This window comes from Onychomys torridus, chromosome 16 (assembly GCF_903995425.1).
Source record: "Onychomys torridus chromosome 16, mOncTor1.1, whole genome shotgun sequence".
NCBI classification, from domain to species: Eukaryota; Metazoa; Chordata; class Mammalia; order Rodentia; family Cricetidae; genus Onychomys; species Onychomys torridus.
In genome coordinates, this window is record NC_050458.1 from 2,855,579 (window position 1) to 2,881,393 (window position 25,815).

A 25,815-nucleotide genomic window follows, 5' to 3' on the forward strand; every position below is an offset into this window, starting at 1 on the left:
TAAAGATAGCAAAGCCATAGATTGCAACTTCCATCTGTTTGTTTCTGTTTGCTCCACAAATTCAGTATGCAATAATTTCTTGAGTTAGATCTGATGATTAGATGCCTGTTATTTTCTTCCTTAACTGTATTCATTTTAAAAATAGCTATGGCCTCTGTGTGTGTGTGTGTGTGTGTGTGTGTGTGTGTGTGTGTGTCCGTGTGTGCAGCACACATAGAACAATCAGAGGACAACTTGTGGGCGTTGGTTCTCTTCCAGCTAGTGATTCCTGGGAATTGAATCTAGGTGCTCATGTTTGGTGGCAGGTGCCTTAGCCCACTGAGCCATCTTGCTGTCTGAACTTTCTTGTTTTGGTCATGACTTTCTTTTTAGTTATTAGAAATTATATTGAGCCTTTGTATCTCAACTGAGTTTTGTTTCAGTAGACTTAAAGTTTTTTTTTATTTAAAAATTTATTTTTTTATTTAAAAATTATTTTATGTGTGTTTTGCCTGTTCATAGAGCCAGAGAGGGCATGAGGTCCGGTCCCCTAGAATTAGAGTTACAGGTGCGTGCGAGCCACCATATGGGTGTGAGCCACCATATGGGTGCGAGCCACCATATGGGTGCTGGAATTGAGCCTGTGTCCTCAGAAAGAGCAGCCAGTGTGTGTAACTACTGAGCCATCACTCCAGACCCTGGGGTTGGGCTTTACTAATCTGACCAGTTCTGTCTGTTAATTGGAGTGTTTCAGGTTTTTTATATTTCTTGTACTTTTAAAATATGGCTAGGTTTAAGTTAATGTCTTTCATGTTCCATTTGACTGTTCTTTTTTTTCTTTTCCTTTTCCTTTTGGATTGAGTTGTACAGTCATTCTCCTTTATTTCTTGTTTTTCTTTCTGTCAGTCCTGTCAGTGGCCAGTTGTGGTATGGAAATACTAAATGGAAAATTCCTAAATAAACAATTCATGTTTTAAATGGCATGTCATTTTTGTTAGGGTCATGAAGTCTCTAGGACATGGAATAACTCCTTTTCCCCCAGCATCTCCATGTAGTTTATACTACCCACCTGTTAGTTCCTTGGTAAAAATTCAGTGAACTTTCATGGTTCTGCAGTGCTTATGTTCAGGTAACCTATTTTACTAAAAAAATAACTCAAAAGAGCAAGAATAATTGTATGATATTTTGATTGTGTCCAGACAAATAAAGCTTGCTTGGAGTCAGAGGGCAGAGCTAACCACTCGCTGACTTAAATTAACTATAGAGGTTTGGATGGCTGTAGACATAGAGGAGACAGGAAGTAGTAAGGTGTGATGGAGAGAGGATCTCAGCCCTTTTGGAGAGAGGGATGGTAGAGGTAGGAGGCGACTCTGATCTTTTAGGTTCTTACCCTAATATCTGACTCCTGTTTTTTTATTGATAAAGATTAGATTAACGCTTCAAATAATGATACTTGGAGTTTTGATATGGCATAATTATAATTTGTTTTTGATACAGGGTCTGATGTTGCTTAGGCTGACCTCAAACTCTTGACTATGTAGCTGAGGATGACCTTTAACTCCTGTACTTCCTGCTGTGGTCTACCCAGTGCTGGGATTACAGGCATGTGCTACCATGTCTAGCACAAATCTGTTATTAGTAGTTATTTTTAATGTTACTCAAAAAATTGTCCAAATTAAATTTCATTGTAAATATGTTTATAAAAGAAAAACATTGTATCTGTATTAGGTATTTGCTTCATTGCTGTAACAAGATACTTGATAGGAGCGGCTTAAGGAAGGAAGGTTTCCATCTCCAGAGAATACCGTCAGTCATGGCGAAGAGGACAGGGAGGCAGAACCAGAGGCTGGGCCTAGTGCATCTGCAGTCAGAAGCAGAGAGCAATGAATGTTTGTGCTCAGCTGCTGTCTTCTTTTCCCTCCTTCACCACATCCCTGCAACTGTAGAACCAATGTGTATTCCCACTTCAGTTAACCCAATCCTGAAACATCCTCATAGATTTGCCAGAGTTGTTTCCATGGTGATTCTAGATCCCATCAAATTGACAAGATTAGCAATCAGATTCCGGTTTCTTCTACTCTACAGGTCTTCTATTTATCTACTTATCCATTTAGTTTTTGGGTGTGACATGTGTGTGTTTGTGTACATACTATGATGTGCATGTAGAAGCCAAAGGACAATGAAGGTATCAGTCCTCACCTCCCACCTTCTTTGAGGCAAAATTTGTTTTCTTTTGTTTGCTAACGCACATGCTAGGCTGTCTGCCTTTAAGCTTTGGTGATTTTCCAGTCTCCACCTCCCACTAGAATTACAGATGTGTGCTACAGTGCCTGGGTATATGTGGGTTTTAGGGATTCAAACTCAGGTCCTGATGCTTGCACGGCAGACAGTTTACTCACTCAGCTGTCTCCTTACCCTGCTTCAGTTATTGTTCATGGACATGTGTGTGTGTGTGTGTGTGTGTGTGTGTGTGTGTGTGTGTGTGTGTGTGTGTGTTGGGTGCATTCATGTCATGGTGTTTGTGTGATTGTTAGAGAACAACTTAAGGAAGTCACTTCTCTTCTCTCATCATGTTGGGTCTGGGCACTGAACTCGGGTCCTCAGGCTTGACAGCAAGTGCTTTAACTCTGAGCCATCTCGCTGGACACAGCTTCTTTTTAATAAAAAGGTTACTTAATTTCCAAGTCACATTTGTTTGTGGGAAAGAAATGCTATTTTTCCTGTAAATAAAATTACTATAGCATTGGCAATACTAATTCAGGAGGGGAAAATGTTCTTAGGGTTTTCTTTATGCGCTGCTTCCTATTAATAGAGGATTTTCATATGTACCAGGGGAAACCCAGTAAGAGTAGATACACCTTTAAGAAAACCCAGTAAGTTAATATTATCCTTTTCTTATAGTCAAGTGAGATGAAGTTTAAACTGTTGGAAAATAAGGTCTCTCGAAAAGTGATATATTTAATTTTTTGTCTTTATTACATAAGTATGCATGTTTTCTTATAAAAGTTAAAGGTATTGAGACCTTTTCTTTACCAGTGTTTAAAATATCTGAATATAGCTGCATAGTCTAGAGTAAGCATAGAGAACTGTAAGTACTGAACAGGGACTCCTCATTCATTCAAACAAGAGCACAGTAAATGTTATGAATATATCTGCATAGTCTAGAGTAAGCATAGAGAACTGTAAGTACTGAACAGGGACTCCTCATTCATTCAAACAAGAGCACAGTAAATGTTATGAATATATCTGCATAGTCTAGAGTAAGCATAGAGAACTGTAAGTACTGAACAGGGACTTCTCATTCATTCAAACAAGAGCACAGTAAATACTATGCTTTTGCTTTTCCCCTATAGCTCTTCTTTAGGAGCCAAAGTCCCCTTCATTTGAAAAAAAGATGAAATGCATCATTATCATCTAAAAAATTTGTACTTTAAAAAAACCTGCTAATAGTATTATATATAATTTGATGTTTCTGATTTTACTTAAATTATTTAAAGTTTTTAGTGGATAAGTTGGCTTCAATAATACTGTTGAGAGTAATTCTGTGCTTGATTGAAAATTGACCTGAGACACGTCTTTTTCTACTTTCATACTAAACCCGTCTCGCATTGGTGTTATTGATTGATGTTTGTGCTGAGGGTCCATCCCAGAGCCTTCAGACGGCAAACCAGTGCTAACTCCTCCGCTAGCCTCTAGAGTTATGCATGGTTACTAGACGCTTGTGATGTTTTGTCTGCATGCTTATCTAGTTCCTCTTGTATTTTTTTTTATCTTATTATGTTGGCCAGATGATGAACACATCTTCTTGCTTTTACTTATCCATATGTTTAAAACATGGTGTTTAAGATTATGGGAAGTTGTGTATATTTCTAGAAATTTTTTTTATTTGAGACAAGGTTTCTTTATGTAGCTTTGTGCCTTTCCTGGTACTTGCTTTGTAGACCAGGCTGGCCTTGAACTTACAGAGATCCTCCTGCCTCTGCCTCCAGAGTGCTGGGATTAAAGGTGTGCACCACCACCACTGCCTGGCTCTAGAAATATTTATAGTTTGCTTTTTCCCTGAGTCTCTAGACTTGTTCAGTCTCTTTATTGATTGCTTATTGACTTGTGAGTCTTAGTCTCACTGAGTGACTGTGGCTGGCTTGGAACTTAGCATACAGCCCAGGCTCAACTTGAGCTCAGACCCTCCTGTCTGCCTCCAAGCACAGTCATTACAGAAGTGCCCTCATACACTCTGCTGCTCTGCCTGTTTTTAACTGACTCTGCTTTCTTTTCTCTCAGCCTCTTCTCTTACTGAAACTCAGTTAAGGGAAGAGGAGTGCCGTATTTTCTCGGCAGTGCTTTTTTGTCGGTCGTGAAGTTTGAACTCCCTCCATCTGTTTTTATAGGTCCTCTCATAATTCAGATATATTATTTGTGGTCTGAATTTTTTGCCTAGGTAATAAAATCAAATCACTAGATTATAAAATGTCTTCAGTTTGAATCATAGCTGCATTTTAAATAGTACATTTTAAATGGAGACAGATGGTTTAGATACTGGTCATGACTCTGTTCCTGAGCCCATGGCTTGTTTTGTAATTGAGGGTTTTAAGACATGGTCATATTTATTTGATTGCTGCCCTCTGTGATTGTTCTCATACTTCAGCAGCATAGATGAGTAGAAACAACAGAGCATATATGGTTTGCAAGCCCTGAGCATTTAATATCTGTCTTTTTACAGAAAAAGTCTTGTTTTAAAGTTATATAATTATTTGAAAATTTCATTTAAATTAAAAATATAAAATATATTTTCATAGGAATTTTATATTGGTGATTATTAATCAGTATACATTTTTATTGAGTTGATACTTTATTAGAAAGTTACTGTATGTGTTACACTAATATTATAAGAGACAATGTAGCAAGGTAAATGTTAGATTAACATATACTGTGATATCCATGTAACTAGAACCCTGTGAAGTCATTTTGTATTAACTAGAGACAGGGAAATAAGGTAATGAATTATTAAAGTCAAATTACTAGAATATATATCAAATGTTGTTATAGAGAGACTGTTCATGTGTCTTTGTGTTTATATAGATTTTAATACACACACACACACACACACACACACACACACACACACGAGTTCACAAAAGGTTTATAACAAGTACTACCTCGGCAGTACAGAGCACCTGCAGTATTGGTATTGGGTGATGCTGAACTCACTTACCTAAATTCTATGAAATTTCTTTCCCTTTGACATTCTTTTTTTTTTTCAGCTTTGTGTTAGTTCCTTTCAAGGACTGAGACTTTATTACTGGTTTCATATATAGAGCTTGGTAACTGTCTTCTGCTGTTCCTGATGGCTGCCTGAGAGAGTCTTTGTCATTTTCAAGCTTTTGAGTGCCAGAGACTTACAGGCTGGTCTTAAAGCCCCCAGGGTCTCATAGAACTTACTCCTGAACACTGCAGAGGCTTATTCTGAGAGTTTTGAGCCAGAGACTAATAACTTTTAGGTGTTCATGTCAGAGGTGTTGTGTTAGACTCTAGATGTCAGCTCCTAGCCACTCAGTGTTCCAGCGTCTAACTTAGGTTTTGGGAACAGTAGCTAGTGGTCCAGCAGCCCCTGAGCTTTGGGTATCCAGACAGTAGCTTTTAACATAGAGCACCTCTGCCTTTTCCTGAGAGCAGGGCTTCCAGTCTTGTCTCTTCAGGACTGTTACCTTCTGGAGTTAGTTCACGGTCCGAGTCCACAGTGTCTGTGTCCTCCAGCTGTCTCCTTTGCTGGTGCTCTTGGTGAAACTCTAGGCTGAACTCTAGGGCATGCCTTCCCTTGCTGTCACTAGGTTGTCCCCTCTGCCTGTTATAGAAGTTCAAAAAGTTTAGGGGGCTAGACAGATGGCTAGGCAGTTAAGAGCAAGCACTGCTTTTGTGGAGGACCTGAGTTCAGTTCTCAGTGCCCATGTGGAGTTGATTCACAGTCTCCTATGATTCTAGGGTATCCAGTGCCCTCTTGTGCAGAAGGCACCAGTACTCATGCATGTACACACACACACACACGCACACACACACACACACACACACACAAACACAAACACACGAAGAGAGGGAGGAGGAGAGGGGGAAGAGTGGGGAAGAGGGAGGAAGGGAGGGATCTAAAAAGAAGTCATAAAAATAGATTAGACCACTTAGGAGAAGCCCTGTCTGGTTCTTATGTTGCAACACTGGGGTTAGAGGTGGAGGGTCAAGGAGGGGAAGTACAGGTATGTAGGGTGGAAATAGGTTGCAGCTTGTTTGAGAAACTTGACTATTCCAACAAGACAAATAGCCTGCTGGATGATACAAGTAGTCTGCTCAGGTAACTGTGTGTGTGTGTGTGTGTGCGTGTGTGCGTGTGCGTGTGTGCGTGTGCGTGTGTGTGTGAGTGCGTGTGTGTGCGTGTGTGCGTGTGTGTGTGTGTTTGTGTGTGTGTGTGCGTGTGTGTGTGCGTGTGTGTGTGTGTGTGTGCGTGTGTGTGTGTGTGTGTGTGTGTGCGTGTGTGTGTGTGTGCGTGTGCGTGTGTGTGCGTGTGCGTGTGCGTGTGTGTGTTGTACATGAATATGTATATGTATACAGGTGTGTGCGTGTGTGTGTGTGTGTGTGCGCGTGTGTGTGTGTGTGTGTGTGTGCGTGTGTGTGTGTGTGTTGTACATGAATATGTATATGTATACAGGTGTGTGTGTGTGTGTTGTACATGAATATGTATATGTATACAGGTGTGTGTGTGTGTTGTACATGAATATGTATATGTATACAGGTGTGTGTGTGTGTGTGTGTTGTACATGAATATGTATATGTATACAGGTGTGTGTGTGTGTGTGTGCGTGTGTGTGTTGTACATGAATATGTATATGTATACAGGTGTGTGTGTGTGTGTGTGTGTGTGTGTGTGTGTTGTACATGCATGTGTATGTGTATATAGGTGCATTCACTTGTGCTTTCATTGTTGAGGTCTGAGATTCAAGTTGTGTGTCCTCCTGGAATGCTGTCCACTTTGATTTATGGTAGAGTCTTTCACTGAACCTGGTGCTTGTCAATTTTGGTTATTCTGGCCAGCCAGTGAGCTCCAGAGTTCCACCTGTCTTGTCCCCTGTGGCTGGAGTTTTCTCCAGTCCCGCCCAGTCTGCAGCCGCTCAGACTATATGTCGCCATGTGTTCTGTGGCTTTACCTGTGTGCCATTACATGCTGCTCCCTGGACAGCGGACTGGCCTCTCCTGACTCAGCCTTCCTCTTCCCAGGATTCTCCCTTGTCTGCCGGAGACACCTATACTTCCTGCCTGGCTACTGGCCAATCAGGGTTTATTAAACCAGTGTACAGAAGCGTTATCCCACAGCAGACCCCAGCATTGATGCTATAGAAGGCACTGCTGCCCAGCTTTTTATATGGGTGCTGAGGCTCTGAACTCAGGTTGTCTGCTTGTACTACAAACAGTTGTACTGGCTTTAGTTAATTCAACTGGAGTCATCTGGGAAGGGAACTTTAATTGAGGAATGCCCCCAACAGATAGGCCTGTGGGCATGTCTCTGGGGGCATTTTCTTGATTAATGATTGTTTTGGGCAGGTCCAGCCCACTGTAGGTGATGCCATCCCTAAGCCATGTGGGCCTGGCTGGATGAGAAAAGCTGAGCAAGCCAGGGGAAGCCAACCAGAAAGCAGTGTCCTCTGTGTCCTCTCATTCTGCCCCCAGTCTTGGTCCTCCCCTCAGGGAGGGACTGTAGCCTGAAGGCTAGTGAACTTTCCTTCCCAGGAGGGAGCTCTTCAGTGTTTGTGAAGAGCTCTGAAAGCAAATGCAAAGAGCGTTTATCTGCTGAGTCATCTGTCTCCTCGGGGTCTGTGTAAGAAGTGGGCATTGGTGTTCCCTTATCACTCAGGTTTCTGAAGTTTTGCAGCTATTACTTATTGGTACCTCTCCTTTCGAATGTTTTTTTTTTTTTCATATTGCTACCTTCCCACTTGCAGGCTTTATTTCTTACAGGCACGTAGAATAAATACCTAATTCAAGGCCACTACCATTGGCCTATTTCCACAGCATCCTATTTTATTGCTCTCTATAGTGTCTAATCTTGAGCAACTCATTTCTCATTTTCATAAGCTGTTTCCCTTTTCCTCTTTTGTTCTTCCTTCTCCTTTCCTTTCTTCTAGTGGAAAATCTTTTCAAGCATCATGTTCTTTGCAATGCTTTCGTGGCTCCTCAAGCTCTGGTCAGGATTATGCATTGAGTAGTGGGGTAGTTTTGAGTCATCATCTCCTTAATGCTTTAATATCCTCATCTTTAAAATGAGGATATTCTTGTATTCATTGGGTTGAATAGGAAGAGAGTGAGAAATGTGAGTATATGTTTTGACAATGTGATAATTTGAGAGTACCATGAACACAGATTTCCCTATTTTTCTTTCCTGCCTTATCTTAGTCCTTAGGTTTTGAAAGGGAAGTCTTAGTTGCCTTATTCTTTAAATCCTTGCTGCTCAGCACATACAAGTGTTCACTGAGGGAAGGAAACTCTTCTTTATACCACATGCTACCACAGATTAGCTCTGAAACTGCTCTTACTGTTTTTAATGTATGTATCTGGACACAAGGTACCGCTTACTCTATGTTTTCTCAAAGTGCTCAACATATACTTTTCTTTGCTCAGCTATTACTTGTTCAGGAAAAGTACACATTGTATATTATAGTAAATTAAGTGCCCAGTTTCCACTCTAAATTCTGGTAATTATTATATGATATAATGTGGTTTTGGTCAGGTTGCCTCTCTCTATGTACTTTCTTCCCCAAATTTCTACTTATTTCATTTTCAAAATTCAGTGGTTCAAGAAAGGAGTATACAGAGAATTGTCACAGGCCTCAGTAAAGAAGAACTATTAAGTGTGTTACTGCTGACTGGCATGGCTGGATTGTAATGTAGTCAGAACAGTATCCTGTGTGAGGGAGTTGAAAAGAAGACAAAAAGAATGGCTGATAGATGAGTCATCTGTGAACAGGAGCCCTTGTCCTGTAACCAGGTAGTGTGGACCTCAGAGAAGATGGGCCTCACCACCTAGATGTGTTGTCAGTCACTACACTTTTATTACTAAACTGTGGACTACTAAATGGTATTTGTGGCTTTGGTGACAAGTTAGTTATTTCTTTGCTTTTTGAGGTAATTAAGTGCAAGAATGAAAAGGAGGTTGTTATTTTCTTTCCTACCCTAATAGCTTGTTAAAGTCTATATGCATAAGTGCATTTTGGGCTTAAGTCTTTGATCCATGGATGTTTGAAGAATGCATTAAAACTAAGGGACTGACCCAAATTAAGTTAAATACAGCTCTTAGTTTTTAGGGGCAAGCCGGAGATGATGATGATGATGATGATGATGATGATGATGACGACGATGATTTGTGTGTGTGTGTGTGTGTGTGTGTGTGTGTGTGTATGTATGTATGTAGATGTGTGACCCTAGAGGCTAGAAGAGGGTGTTCGATCACCTAGAGCTGGAGTTATAGGATGTTGTGAGCTGTCTGATGTGGGTGCTGGGGACTGACTCCTGTCCTCTGCAAGAGCTGCAAGTGCTCTTAACTCCAGAGCCATCTCTCAGCTCTGAGGTTCCCATTTTTGTCACATGGAATAGTAAAATATTTTCTGTGGTTCCTTTTTGTTTTCCCAAGCATACATCTGAGTTGGCTTCTGCTTTTCTGGCACTCTGAAGGGTATTGGTGCTCTTTGGGACGACTTTTGATCAGAGCATTACAATGCCTATTACCTGAGAGGACTGAAGGGAGCATTCCTGAGTCTTGTATTAGTTTATTTCCAGAATCTTTTCAGTGTCTCAGAAGCTCTTGGTGTCTAGAGCTGCTGGGTCTTGGGGAATATTATTTTAAGGTGTGTTACTTTTGTTCATGTTGCATTTGTTTATGGAGCTGTGTCACTGTGCCTGATGGTCTAATAAAGAACTGAATGGTCAATAGCGAGGCAGGAGGAAGGATAGGTGGGGCTGTCAGGCAAAGAGAAGAGATAGTAGGAGAAATCTGGGAAGAGAAAGGAGAAGGAGCCAGAGAAGGAAGAGGACTCCAGGGGCCAGCCACCCAGCTGTACAGTAAGCCTCAGAATAAGAGTAAGATTTACAGAAGTAAGGAATGGGAAAAGCCCAGAAGCAAAAGATAGACGGGATAATTTAAGAAAAGCTGGCTAGCAACGAGCCAAGCTAAGGCCATGCATTTATAATTAAGTATAGCTCTCCCTTCCCCCAAAAGAAGAAAAACACCCAACAACAGTCGGTGAGCCTTCATCCTTTTCTGCTTTCTGAGTTCTGTGCCAGAAAGCACAGTGCACATCACTTTTTCTTTCCAACACTCAGTTTCTCTCTCCATCAGCTCTTCTTGTATCTTAATTTATTGCTGTTTTTACGATGATGCAGTTACCTGTTTTAAGTTTTGTCCTCAGTCTTATCACAACTTTGTGAATTTGCTAGTTGATGTTTTTCAAGTTTTAATTGACTAGACCTGTAAAGGCCAAGGGGACAGTATGCTACCTGAAGCCATGACCTGTTAAATTCAAGTAATAGGTGTATTTACAGTCAATATTTGCTGCGTTTCAATAACATTCTTGCTTATTTAATGAGGATTGAAGGGCAGCATTTTCAGAAATAGCTATGTGATCAAGAGAAAACATTTTTTTTGCTATGAAATAAGCTTTCCAGAAATTCTGGAAAAATTGAAACCCCAAATAAGAAAGATAGAAATGTAATATTTTGGGGTTAAAAATTATCTTAAATATTCTGACTAGTATTTTTGAAAACATAGTTTCTTTTATTTGAAGTTGGAAGTTTTCAATGGATAAAAATGTATAATATTCCAAAGAGATGCCTACTGTGAAAAGCAGAAGACGAATTTAAAAGTAATGATGAAACAGTTCCAGTTTTAGAATGTGGTACATTTATTTAGTATTTTTATCTTGCTTTATTTTTATTTAATTGGATTGGGCAGGCTTTGACTGGAAGCCCACTTGTAATTGAGACAATTAAAATATAATTAAAGTCAAATAAATTCAAATTACAAAAGGATTCTTCCCTAATTATAATATGTATATAATCACAGGTTCTTAACCACAGTTAAAAATGTATTCACACATTTGGTAATGTTTGTTTCATAGAGTACCTTGATTAATGCTCATTTGTATACATACTAAAATTTCAAGTATATTATAAATGTATTAAGCTTGCTTTTCTTTCCAGTAACAATATAGTTCTGTAGAGAAGCTTTATTAACAGCGCATTTATTTATTTAATTATTTTAAAGAAAACCTCTTTGAAAACTCATATTTAGTCTGCCATATTCTCTTTTTGCTTCTAATAATGTTTTAAAAATAAAAATAACTTCTTTCTTTGCTTTCAAATGTTTGTCATCTTTTGTGCCCCAGATTTGTTGGGCTGTGGCAGTGTTGAATGGATTTTGTACCCCAGATTTGTTGGGCTGTGGCAGTGTTGAGTGGCTTTTGGCTGGTGTGTTTATTATGACATCACTGTAATTTGATGCAGGTTGTTTTCAGATGCTTTCAGTGTTAAATATTTTCATAATTATGCTAGTTTTGGCAGTTCATGTAAGGCTTTTTTTTTCACATCTCCTTAATGAACGTGTTTTACTTCTGGGATTTTGAGGCAAACATGTTTCAAAAATTAATAGTGTGCTTTTAATGTTAATATTGTGCAGAAGCACCTAACTGTAAGGTTGTTTCTTGAACTGAGGGTAGTTACATTTAGGTTTTGCTCTTAGTAGTAGTCTTGAAGTATTAGAGGTCTGAAGTATGCCCATGGCTACAGAAGATGTCATTGTAAAGCTGGAATTAGAAAGTTTTGTGGAATGAAACACTGGAATTATTATGCATATTACAAATGAACAAAAGTTTATGCAGATTGCCTTTGTTACTTATGATATCAAATATTTTGCTTTTTTCTTATGTGAAGTTTCAGACAATATTTTCCCAAATGTGTCACTAGCATCTGAAGTTATGTTGTATTGTAAAAGACTCACCTTTTATTAGGGTATATTTTTCTTTTGTCATTGAATAAGGATTTTTCTCTTTTTGTTGAATGTGTGTGTTATGCTTGTATGTATTGTGTGTATGGTTCACATGTGGGTGGGTGTTTGGTACGCATGTGTGCATGCTTGTGGAGTCCAGATGTTAAAGCCAGGGGTGTTCCTTTGTTGCTCTAGTGTTTATTTACTGAGGCAGGGTCTCCTGCTAAACCTGGCACTTGCTGACTCTGCTAGTCTGGCCATAGCTGCCCTGCTGACCCTGTCTCTGCTTCTTGAGTACTGAGATTAAGTGGACTGCCATGCCTAGCTCTTTGGTAGGTGCTGGAAATGCAAATCTTGTCCTCATACTTGCGTGGCAAGTGTTTTATCCATGGAGCATATAACCCAGCCCAGAAGTTTTATTCTATATATATATATATTTGAGATTTTATTTATTTATTTTAATTTTATGTGAATGGATGTTTTTCTTGCATGTATACCTGTGCATCATGTACATGCCTGGTGCCCCTAACGATTAAAAGAAGGTGTTGGATCCCCTGGAACTGGAGTTACAAACAGTTGTGAGCAGACATGTGGGTATTGAGAACTAAACCTAGTTCCTCTGCAAAAGCAGCCCAATGCTGTTAATTGCTGAGCCATTTATCCAGCTCCTGAATTCCAGTTTTTGAAAGAAAGTCTTTTATTTTTTAGTTGCTCTTACTACCAATTAGATCAGCAAATTTAGTAGTTATTATTATTTTTTTGTGTGTGTGTATGTGTGAAGTAAAAACTAAATTTCTCCCAATTATTGTAAATGTCATAGTAAGTACTGAGTAGTGAATTGGAGGTTAGGGCACCGCCCTTTACCCTTTGTGTTGGTACTTCTCACTGCACATTTGCATGTCTCAAGTTACAATTGTACTTATTTATTATTCTCTTTTCTCATACCTGTTTTCCTTTTGCATTTAATTAGTTAAGTGTGTGTGTGTGTGTGTGTGTGTGTGTGTGTGTGTGTGTGTGTTTTAAGGTGTAACTTATCTAGTTTTTCCAAATAGAATGACTCTGTGTTTATCTTCCTATTACTTAAAAAAAAAAAAAAAAAAAAAAAAAAAGAAAAAAAGAAAAAGGAAAAGAAAAAAAGAAAAAGAAAAAGTACTGCTTGGAACTACCTAATAATGTTTTTGATAGATTTTTGAAATCCTTAAATGACAAGCATAATAACTTATTTATCTTAGGAAATAAGTCCACCAATTAAGACTATTGTAAATGTTGATTTAGGACATGAAAATTATACTCATTTGCCTTTTTAAAATAAGGATATAAATAAAAGTGTGCAATTTAAGTTTTGATGATATCCATATCAAACCCATGTAAACTTTATCTCTACTACTAATAGTAATTTAGTAAGTATTGTTAAGTAGTATGCAAAGAGTGTAAGAATCATGACATTAATAATAATTTTAATTATTATTAAAGATAACTAAGATGACTGCTTGGATTCCAAATAATAAAAATTTTAACATAGAAGTCAAAGAACAAGACATTAACTCCTTTTCCATTTATTTTTTGTTTTGATATGGAAATCATTAAGAAATTTCTATTAATAGTCATGTAGTTTTGTAAAGCCATAAGTAAGAAGTCTTTGGATATTACCAAGTAATTTGTTTTGGTACTCGCTAAAGAAAGAAGCTTTGAAGTAGTTAGTGTGTATGCATGGTGGATGCACTTGCCCTGGTGTGCACTGAGGTAAGAAGAAGATACTACATGTTCTCCATCATTCTCTACCTGATTCCATTGAGGCAGGGCTTCTTTCTAAGCCTGGAGCTTGTAGGTTTTGGCTAGGCTGGCCATCAGAAGGTCCCAGTAATCCTTCTGTCTCTGCTTTAACCTGTGCTGGGTTACAGGTGTGTGCAGCACCATGTGTGGCATGTTATGTGTAGGCTGGGATCAGCAGTCCTCATGCTTTGTATCAAGTGCTGTTAACTGCTGAACATCCTCCCAGGCCTTAAATTAGTTATTGTTAAGTGCTGTTTGCAAATGCAAAATTTGAAAATTGGTTACATAATGTTTTAGAGCTAAAATATTGAAAGTCTGACTTTTAGTAATCATGAATTCACATGCTGACCAAAGTTTCCTAGTCCTTGAATGTGATCAGTGTCTCTTTTTCCTTTCAAATAGGATGACCATGAAAGCTGTGGTTCTAATTCTACCAACCGAAGCACTGCTGAGAACACAAAACCTTCCATAAAACCCCGAAGAATCCAGCAGGCTGCTCCTACAGATCCGGATTTGCCACCAGGTCACTTCTAATGTTGAGATTACTTCTCTTACTGACCATGTGCTAGTGTTTGTAGAACATATGTTTTCAGTCTTACTTGCTGCCATAAAATGTTTAGGCCACATGACTTCAGAGCATGGTGGGCCAGAGCCCTGGCTTCTAGTCAGATCTTGGTTCTTTTGTAGCAAGTTAGTCGGAACCTCTCTCAGTAGAGACTCAGGGTCTCCCTGCTCTGCTTTGTGTTAGAGCCGAGAGAGACGCTGGGTCACCGAGTTCACGGATGCTTAATTTACCAGGGACATTATAGGACATTGTAGCTGAAAGACACCGTAGCTGTGACCTTTTTGTTTCCTGATGTCTTTATTTACCTGAGCTAGTAGTGTACTGCAGACAAACCCTTTTTAGGCAGACATTTGCTTCCACAAGTAAGTTGTCAGTTACTTCTCCTTTGATTCAAATTTTTTTATTTTTTAATTTTCAAGACAGGATTTCTCTGTGTAACAGCCCCAGCTGTCCTGGAACTAGCTCTGTAGAACAGGCTGGCCTTGAATTTACAGAGATCCACCTGACTCTGCCTCCTGAGTTCTGGGACTAAGGGTGAGTGCCACCATTGCCTGGCAATTTTAAAATTTTTATTAGTCACTGTTTTTGTGTGTTGTAGTGGAGATTGGTGTACGCTTCATTGTACCTCGGTTTGAAGGACCTCTGCTACTTCTAATCCAGTTAACGTCAGAGGTTAGAGTTAGAGACACCATTTTGCAGCCCTGTTGCCTTCACATAAGTGTTCAGAGTTCCTCGTGCCCTTCAGTGAGAGTTCTTAGCAAGTGCTTTGGGCAGCTTGGTGCTGATTCTTCTTATGCTGGTCTCACCAAAGTGCCTGTCTGCTGTGGCTACCGCTCTAGAGCGGCCCCGGGCGGGCCTGGAGAAAACTCGAGCTGCAGCCGTCTGTCTGCCTTGCAGTTGCTTTTGGCTGGAGGAGGTGCGGCCAGATATTTCTCAATGTTTCCAATTTTGCTTAATTTGGTTTCAGAAGTTTTTCAACTTTTCTTACTAATTACTCCTTTGGAAAAAAGTAAAGTGTAAGTTAAACTGGTAGTTTATACTAATTTATTAAATATGTAGCTTCTTAATTTCTTCAGGTTTGACAATGTATCTTCTTAAACTTCCTAGCATCCCCCATGGTGTATAATCTTGTCTCTTGCTCTTTCCCTGTCTCTTCCTGTATCTTTCTTCCCTTCTGTCAGTTCTAGATGAACCAAGTTTTGTTCAGTATTCTGTTTTTCTTAAAAAAAAAAAAAAACCTCAAAATGTTGTTAGTTATTAACTTCAGATAGACCATTCTAAGGCTGACTTGTTGTGAACTTGGATTCCAGACACCTGACAGCTCTTTCCAGTCAACGTTAGGATTTGGATGGCTAGAATTAGCACAGCTGTCTTATTTGTAGGGCCATAAAACAGCTGGGTTCTCCCTGGGCAGCTTGAGGTAGCTTGTGGGTCAACGCGTGCTTTCTACCTTGTCTGAAAAGTTAGGAAGTTGGTAAGAAGCAACTGGATCCGTTGGCTAAATACTAGGAGTCAGGGCAGTTAATTTTTGCTCAGGAGGGAAAGAGGATTGTGTAGGCAAACAGTGATCATTTTTTTAAAGGATGACCTATACAGCTATTATTCTGCTTTTGTTGTTGTTCATGGTAGAGGCAAACTCTTGTTTCTAGTTTTCTTAAGGCAGATTATGTCTCTGTGGTTATAGTTTTTAAGTTGGAACATTTGTATGAATCCAGAAATGATTTAAAACATTGAATAATTTTTATGTGTGTGGATGTTTTGCCTGCATGTGTCTGTGCACTGTTCCTGCTGCCTGCAGAGGCTAGAAGAGGACCTGGGACTGGAGTTACAGGATTGGGACTAGGCTCCACTGGAGAGTAGCCAGTGCCCTGAACCATGGAACCATCTTGCCAGCCCCAGAAATGATTTTTAAGAAACGCTTTGGTGTTGTTAATAGATAGGCATTTGTTCTGCTATTTTGCTGGATAAGTAACTTTCTAACAGGCAAAGAACAAGAGTCAGTATCTAGAACAGTCTTTCAGATTGTGTGTCTTTCCCCGTTAGTGCATTGTTAAAGCAATTTAGTGGGTCCCAATAGGCATTCTTAAAAATAAATACTCAGGATAGAAAATAGTATGTAGTGAAAGTAAGATCTTAGGATGTGTGTCTGTGTGTTGCGCACGTACGTGTGTTTGTACACATGCTTGGGCTAGGATTTGATGTCATTTCTGACTGGATAAAGGTCAACAGTGATGAATCTAACTGATTTGAAACATATGTATTTTCTTTAAGTTAGTGATACATATCCAAGAGCAGCAGTTAGTGGTAGTAATAGTCTTGTAGAGACACTGACAGTTTTTCCTGGTTGTCCATGGTTTTATGTTGTCTTCCATGTTCCCTGCGTGGTTTTTTTTGTAGTTGCTGTTTGTCTTTTCTCTCCCTTTTCTTTTCCTCTGCTGTGGATCAAACAAAGCTTCGCACGGGTTAGGCAAACACTGTACCTCGGAGGTCTGCACTAGCTCAGGTTTCTGTATTTTATCATGTGTAAGTGAGTCTATGTCTCCCTTCAGTCCTTCTGAATTAGAGTTTGGCTTTGATTGAAGGCCATTTTCTTTATGTCCTTAAAAAGTATTGCTGTGATTTCAGTCAGAGTCTATTAATTGACTTACACTTTTCTTTATGAAATATTTTCTCTTTTAAATTTCCTACTTTTGTATGCTAGGAAGCTCAGAGATAAAGTTTTTGTTTTGCTATGTAGATGTAGTATAGATGCATTAACACACACACACACACACACACACACATACACACACACACACACTTTAATGCAAATATTTAGGGTTTAGTTAAGCTCAAAACTGTGTATTCATTGGACCAGTAACTATAACAGTCATTTTTGATTGCCAGTAGCATAAGAACAAGCAAGCATATTCTGTGAAGGGCCACTTAGACCATATAAGCCATGTTTTGTCAGTCTTCTGAGAATATGGTGAAACCAGCTATACGTGATTAATAAAGTAATGCCTGGCTGTGTGCTGATAAAACTTCAGTCTTGACAAATTTCATACAGCCCATAGTGTCATGTAGCCCATCCCCTCTGATCACAATGCAGATGTTTAGAAGAATGTAACTACTGAGCATTTGAGTTCAGTTTACTGGGTGTTTTGGATGGGGGATGGGGGGTGGGGGTTGGGGGGTGTTTTTATCTTTTCTAAGCTGTTTTTGTTCCAGTCCTGCCCTTGTTTACTAGTTTCAGAAAGCTAACTTAGCTGTTCACTCTGTGTGTTTTTTCTAGGCTTTATGGCTGTACTTGTTAGGGAAGATGGGTAGAGGACTTAAAATTTATCTTTCCTAGAATTGGAACAGCATTTTACTGTGCAGCCACAGGCAACACACATACACTTTGTTTTGTTACCTGAATTTTTTTCTTGGTTTATTAATAACGTTATTCCAAGACATTACTATATTTTACATTAAAAAAAATCAGTGCTGTGTAGTAGTAGTTCTTCTATAGTTTGCTAAACTATCTGTTATTCTTTAGAATGTTTTCATTTTTAGTTTTGTAAAATAGTTTAACATGTAGGCAGATAAGTCCTTGCATACATCTCTTTATTTCTGTAAAGAGATTCTTACTAATTTATAGAACTAAAATGCATAAATTATTTTAAGGTTTTTCAGCATAGGTGACAAAATTATTGTGTGATAATCCCTTATTCCTACAAGGTTTTGGTGCATTACTATTTATTTTTACTATTACAAATCTTCTGTTGAAATTTTCAGGTGGAAAAGTGCTATCCCATACATTTTATAGCTACATAGGATTAATATTGTACCATCTAGAAAAGTGTTGTCACTTTGTGTAAAAAAATTTTTATTAGCTGATTAATATTCTGTTATTGCCCTTCGATTTTTTAATATAAAATACCATTAGTTTGGAATTAAAAAGATTTAACATTTTTAGTATTTTTATTTGCTTTTTGTTTTGTGTATGCCTGTGTGTGTATGGTCACATTTGTGCCATAGAGTTTGTGTGGAGGACAAGATGAAGAAGTTGGTTCTTTTTTCCTACATGTGGATCACAGGGTCACATTCAGGTTGCTAGGTTTCTCAAGCAAGTTCTTTTACCTCCTGAGTCATCTTGCAATCCTGTCCCTGTGTCCTTTATTTTCCTTCTTTTCCTCCTGTGCAGTACAGGTATGCACACATAGCAGCCTGGGGTTAACATTGAACACTGGTTTTGGGTTGCTCTCAACTCATGTTTTGTGGCAGGTTCTCTCACTATACCTGGCATGCATCCGTCCAGCCAGACTGGCAGCCTGTGGTGGTCCTGGGATCCACCTGTCTTTGCTTTCCCAGTTCTGGGATTACAGATAGGTGCCACAATGCCTGCCTCCTTTTTCCCGGGACTCAGGTCCTCATAGGTGAGTGGCAGGCACTTTAATCACTGAAGTGTCTCCCCAGCCTTGTTTTTTTCCCTCTGAAACAATGTCTCACCATATAGCTGATTGGTCCGGATCGTGTTCTGCAGACTAGGCGAGGCTTGAACTCACGGCCTTCTGCAGCTCTGTCCCTGCATGCTTACTTTTAGTTGTCTTCTGGCCGTCGTCGGCTGCACTCGGGTCCTCCTGCTGTGTGCCGCATTACATGTGAGCCAGTGTAATCTTTCCCCAGCTTTCTGTTCTGAGGCAGAGCTTACATAGTATTATGACCAAACACAGGCAGGATGGAGCAACATTGCTGCACTTTAATTAATTGATTAATTCATTTTTGAGGTCATTTCTTGTTATGAAGCCCTGGAACTCTGCTTCCTTCTACCTCAGCCTCTAGGGTAGCTGGGGCTGTAGGCATGTGACACCTTACCAACTGTTCATGAAACAGGCAGAAACCAAAGTACGTATGTAATACAATGATCATTGTGTGGGATCTAGTGTTAACATCATTAAATATGGTCTCTGGTTTAGTGTATTTGTTCATGTTTCCGTATAACGTCTTTTAGTAAAAGCGTACGTTGGGCTGTCTGCTAGTCTAGTTTATTTAAACTTTAGTTTCCTTTTTACAGAATAGTCAAAACAATGTTCACCTTTTATACACATTGTTTAGTAGCATTTAAGAGTATTTACTGGTAGACTCACAGCTAGCTAATTAAGCCCTTTACTTTGTAGGGTACGTGCAGAGTTTGATTAGGCGAGTAGTAAATAATGTCAACATTGTTATAAATAATCTCATACTAAAGTACGTTGAAGATGACATTGTCCTTTCTGTCAACATCACTTCTGCGGAATGCTATACTGTGGATGAATTATGGGACCGGGCATTCATGGATATTTCTGGTGAGTAAATGTCAAGAAAATAGTGTTAGTGCATGCTTTCCTGTAAATGATAAAATTGCATTCATTTCTTAACCATTTTTTGGGACCTTTTGGTAGCTGTGATATAAATTTTATGCATTTGATGTGGGAAAAGTGCATGTATATAAAAGTTAGCGTATAACTATGGGAGGTTAATAGCAGTTTAAGAACCATGAGATTGCTTTTGAAAACTTAAAATTTTTATTCCCTTTTACCTATCATATAGTGTAATATGTTATAACAATGAAAATTATATTTGCTTTGTATTTTTAATGCTTTTTAAAAAATAATCATTTTATGCACATTGGTGTTTTAGTACCTTAGAACTGGAGTTACAGACAGTTGTGAGCTGGGAATTGAACCTGGCTCCTCTGGAAGAACAGTCAGTGCTCTTAACCACTGAGCCATCTCTCCAGCTCCGTTTTTTAATGCTTTTTATTGAAAGAAAGGAAGTATATTGCTTTACATACCAGAATGTTTAGAAGCTTTTGATTTCCTTGAAACTTTTGGGTACGACTTGCCTCACTCTTATTGCAAGGAGCTGTACAGTGCTGGCAAAGCAGTCAGGAGCTGTTGTTTGCTGTGATTCTTTCCGTACTTCATATGTAGACGTCTGTGCTGCTTGTTTGTCAGTGGAGGTTCTAATGAAATCAATCAGAACGTTGACATGTATCTGATACATTTACAAGTGTTCTAATTTTCCTTTTTTGCTCACAGTGGTTTTCTTTTTTCTTTTTTGTCTTTTTAAGCAACTGATCTGGTGCTGAGGAAGGTTATCAATTTTTCTGACTGTACAGTTTGTCTTGATAAAAGAAATGCTAGTGGCAAAATCGAATTTTACCAGGATCCTTTATTATACAAATGTTCTTTCAGAACTCGCCTGCATTTTACATATGATAACTTAAATTCTAAGATGCCATCTATTATTAAAGTGAGTATCTCTTTTTATAGTACTTTGTTTTTATACCTTTATTTTGTTTATTGGTTCTTGTGCATGGTAATTATGATGAAAATAAAGGAAAAAATAAACACCAATATATGTGCTATTGGTTTTTGTAAAAAGTTAAATGTATTTAGTTTTTTTTTTTCCACTAACAAGAGTTTTATTAAGATAAGAGAGAGAGAGAGACAGATGTGAACAGGCCTGCGGAAAGACACGTGAATAAAGAGAGAGGATATATTAGTTTTTATATTGTTAACTTTTTGTATACTGTATTCTAGTAGAGATATTTTGGAGATAAGCTTTTCTGCAACTGTAAATTTCCTTTTTGGTTTTGTTATCTGTTATTAATCCTTACCTTATTTAAGTACTGAGGACATCTTATAAAAAGTAGCGCAAGGCCCTGAGATTGAACTGCAATACCACTCAGGAATTCAGTACAGAAGTAATCTGTATTTTAGTCCTTAATATTTGGTCAGCATCATCTGATGACTAGTCATGTGCCTTAAGCTGTTTTATAAGGTTTGATACGATAGCCTAACCTAATATTTGAGTTCATTGGCTCAAAAATTTTTGCTGCTGCTGTTGAAAGTGGATCTAACTCTGTAGCCCAGGCCATCCTGGAGTTTATTGTATATCCCAGGCTGCCTCTGAATTCCTGTCTTAGCTTTCTGCCTGCTGAGCCACCATTACCATGCTAGGGCAAGTATTAGCTTTTGACCCATAGTTTCAATATGTAAATACAGTTTTAGAGTACTGGAGTTTTCCAGGATATGTCTTTTGATGCATGTAAAGATTTGTTGTTAGATTCTAAGGTGGTAGATCTTTCATTGTGTGTAGTATGTAACCATACATGTTGTTTTATTACCTGCTAGTTTTCTGAACATTATCACATTTTATGACTGTCAGTATAAAAATTAGATTTTCTTTTTTAACATTACACTTTTAGTAATGCAATTTAAAAATATAAATATCTTTTATTGAAACTGAAAACTGATTTCTAAGAACCCTAGAATTCTCAGCTTCAAGGGACCTTGGGGAACATGTATTTTAAAATTCTTAATTTTCTGGATGTGCAAGCCAGGGGCTAGATAAGTGATTAGGTTGATGTCATATAAATTAATAGAGCAAGAGTGCTGGATGACTGATTCCTGGTTCAGGGCTGTTTCAGCTGCCAACAGGAGGCGCCACTTACACTGGTAGAGTAGTATGGATTACATTTCTGAGAACACACCCATACAAAATCACTCCCCTTTCTTTCTCTCTCTCTCATCATTAGATGGGAACTGTTTAACCTTTTGTTGAAAATAGATTTTTTTCTCATATAATATATCCTGATTATGATTTCTTCTCTCTCTACTGCTCCCAGTTCCTCCCCACCTCTCCTCCTATCCAGATCCCCCGCTTTCTGTCTCTCATTAGAAAGCAACCTTCTAAGAGATAAGAGAAAATAAAATATAAACAAGATAAAACAAAACCTAGCATTTCAGACCAGGACAAAACAAACTGAAAGAAAGGAGCCCGAGGGAAGGTAGAAGGAGATGATTAGATGCAGAGACCCACTTGAGAGTTCACACTCAGGAATCCCATACAAACACTCAACTGGAAGCCATGCTATATAACCAAGGGACCCATGCCTTCCTTGAGGATGCTGCCTCAGTCTCTGAGTTCATGTGTGTTGATCCTGTTGATTTAGAGGCCTTGTTTCCTTGTATTCTCCGCCCCTCCGGCTCTTAGACTCTTGCCACCTCCTCTTCTGCAGGGATTCCTGAGTACAGAGATTTGATGGAGACATCCCGTTTAGGGCTGAATATTCCAAGGTTTCTCATTCTCTGCATAATGTCTGGCTGTGATTCTTGTTGTTTGTTCTATCTACAGCAGGAAGAAGCTTCTTTGATGAAGGCTGAGCAAGGCCCTGATCTATGAGTATAGCAGAGTGTCATTAGGAGTCATTTCATTGCTACGTTCTTTTAGTAGAACAGTAGTAGCATTTGGTTTTCTTCTAATCCGCTGGGCTATCTAGTCTCAGGTTCTTGGTTGCCTTGGCAGTGTTGTGTATGGGTTCTAGTTGGTGGAGTGGGCCTTAAGTCAAATCAGATATTGGTTGGTTTTCCCACAAGCTCTGTGCCGTCATTGCACAGCGTATCTTCCAGGGAGATGCCATTGTAGGTCAGAGGGGTTTAGCTGGGTTGGGGTTTGTAGCTTCCCTTTGGTAACATGCAGAGTACCTTCTTGTACCAAAACTGCTGGAACTTAGAGGGGATGGCTTTATGTAGGCACCAGCTGAAATTCTATTCAGTGAGTGTCCTCAGCAATAGGGACTTGCTAGTAAAGTAACTCTACCTCACTTTATATTTATATGGAAAATTTTGTTTTTTCTTGTTGGGAATTAGTCATCTGTATTTTATTTTTATTTCCCACTGTGTTTAATCTATATTGGTTTATCTAAATTTGTTAGTCTTTTCTTCTATATTTGAATGAATGAGTGTGTGTGTGTATACACATACACACAGGGGAAAGTGTTACTCAGTAATATTGGTACCTCTGTCTCAGGAAATAAACTTATGTTTCTAAGCCTTGAATTGGCTATTGATGTACATGTACACACACATACACTTTTTGACATAGAAACTTGATGTATATTCTAGGCTGACCTTCAATTGGTGATCTTCCTGGTTTTTTTTTATTTTTTTTTGGTCTTTTGAGACAGGGTTTCTCTATGTAGCTTTGCGCCTTTCCTGGAACTCACTTGGTAGCCCAGGCTGGCCTCAAACTCACAGAGATCTGCCTGATCGCCTGCCTCTGCCTCCCAGAGTGCTGGGATTAAAGGCGTGCGTCACCGCCTGGCTTAGAAGTATAGGTGTTTTGTTTGTATTTTTTTTTTTTTTTTTTGTGGAGCTGAGGATCAAACCCAGGGCCTTGCGCTTGCCTAGCAAGCGCTCTACCATTGAGCTAAATCCCCAAACCCGATCTTCCTGTTTTATCCTCCATAATATTTTGTATTGTATTATCGTGCCTGGCTCCAACACACATTTTAAAATCAAATAATAGGTGTATAGAAGCTTTACTATATAAAATAATCTTGCTCATTAGTGCAAGTTTAATTGCCCATTATAGGATTTGGCTAAATTAGAGGAAAACATAAAAAAAATAAGTTAACTAGAAGGAAGGGTTATTATTGGCATGTTATTGACCCGTGGGTTTTTTTTTTAATTGAGTAACTGATATTTTATTTTGAAAAGTGCCTTGGCATAAAGAAGTTTGCTTATAATTGCTCTTTTTTTTTTTTTCTTTTGGTTTTTTCTAGACAGGGTTTCTCTGTGTAGTCCTGGCTGTGCTAGAACTTGTTAGCCTCAAACTCAGAGATCTGCCTGTCTCTGCCTCTGGAATGCTGGGACTAAAGGTGTGTGCCACCACCACCCAGCTTGTAAGTGCTTTTGACTCTGCCGATTACTACAGAAACTTTTAAAAGTGGATGTGGCTAAGCTCACAGATCATTTAAAATAGTTTTCCCTTAATTATTATTCATTTTTATTTTATAATTTTATAGACATTTTTCAAAGGCTTAAGTGGATTTTAAATATATTTGTATTTGTGTAGGCTGTTACAATTTTCTATATTTTGTGTGAAATGTGTTTTAGAGATTGTGTCATAAGAAATAGATCAGTGGAAACACAATTTCTTTGATTTCCCCTCTATTTTTGGAGTTCGTTTCCTCCCTCCCTCCCTTCCGATGGTACAGTGTTTGTTAGCACATAAGGTGAAGGGTAGGTTTTCTCCTGCAAGAAATTGAGGTGATCTGCCTTGGGGAAAAGCTGGTTGCAGCCCTTTGTAGGACAGGGGTGAAGGGTTTGAAAATGGGGAGATTGCTGCAGCCATGGGAGCTGCAGTCTGTCTTTCTAGATTATCTTAGGGGATGGTTGATCTCTGTAAACACTTGTCTGGGATGACTGAGCAAAACTGTCTTTAATGTTGTAGGAGTCCTGTTTACTACACTCTGTCATTCTACACTCCTAAAAGGTATACAACTGGGTGGCAGGGGTGTTGATCCTTTTTAGCTGCTTCCTGTTGAGGAGGGTCATCTTGAGGATGAGATAGTTTAGGGTCCATTGAAGAGGGGTTCTCTGGTCACGTAGCAGGAGGAGAGTTTTAACTTGACTAGTCTCGAAGGATCGTGCAGTTGCCATCATGCATTCCTGGAGAGCCTTTTGAAAAGTAATTATATAGGGGTCTGTAAATAGATGATTTGGTTATAGAGCAAAACTGAGAGATTTCCCAGAAAGGTGGATGGGGAGGGAGAAATGGGGGCAGGAGAGATAGAGTGAGCTAGTGAGAGGAAGTGGGTATAAGTCAATTAAAGGCGACAGTGACAAGTCCCACTGCCAGGAAGGCTGCACCCCAGTGAGCTAGCAGAAGCAGCCAGGAGCCACAGAGCAGTGAAGGAAGGGAACAGGACTGATTCAAGGAGCTGGCCTGGGTGAATGGGATGAAAGTTCCTTCCAGCCAGAGTTGCTCTGTAGCACTCAAAGGACTTTTTACAGATGTATCATGAAACACTGTCGTAGGGTGAGAGCCATTGGGAAAGCTTACATGGAACATTTTGTTCAGGTATAGGACAAAGTTCAGCAAGTAAAACATTTAAAAGACAGGGTAAAAACATAAGTGTAAGGAAAATAAGGTGGAAAGGAGAGGAGCCAGAGTTGGAGGGAACCAGATAGATGCCCATATGTAGGAGGCTTGTGGTTGAATTGTTGTTTGGTTCCATCTCAGACAGTTAGAATTTGTAGGTGCAGAAGCAGCATCAGTTGTGAAGGAGGGCACAGATCCCACCCTTAGCAGCCCTCAGACTAGTCTTGAAGTACTGCAGCAGCCAGAGGATTGAGTTGGTGCTCAAGGATGTTAAGCTGACCTGCAGTGGAAGAGTTTTTCTTCTCTGAGAGCTGGCGAGGCAGAAAGGTTCATCCGGTCCAGCTGCGGTAGTTCCGAGTCCAAGAGGATGGCGAGAAGAGGCCTGAGCTGGATGGCCCATGGCCCATGAGTCCACCTCTTAGGGGTCACTGGAACTGCTTCCACAGGTGGGGGCACTGATCTTTCACTGCTTCATACTGGCAGAATGGGTGATGGAGAAGGGGCAGAAGTTATTGTCTCAGAGGAGGGGCCATCCAAAGGGCTACAATAAAACTCAACAGAGGACAGAGATCATAACGTAAGTCAG

General features: G+C 39.2%; 1 protein-coding gene across 6 annotated transcripts in view; it reads left to right on the top strand.

Moving 5' to 3' along the window:
- Nucleotides 1-25,815, top strand: part of Vps13b (vacuolar protein sorting 13 homolog B) — a 553,125-nt gene that overhangs the window by 25,630 nt on the left and 501,680 nt on the right. For all 6 annotated transcript variants that reach the window (XM_036207944.1, XM_036207941.1, XM_036207943.1 and 3 more), the window contains exons 4-6: nucleotides 14,171-14,291; nucleotides 19,475-19,642; nucleotides 20,410-20,591. In XM_036207944.1, coding sequence (XP_036063837.1) covers nucleotides 14,171-14,291; nucleotides 19,475-19,642; nucleotides 20,410-20,591 — 471 coding nt within the window. The remainder of the gene's footprint in view (nucleotides 1-14,170; nucleotides 14,292-19,474; nucleotides 19,643-20,409; nucleotides 20,592-25,815) is intronic.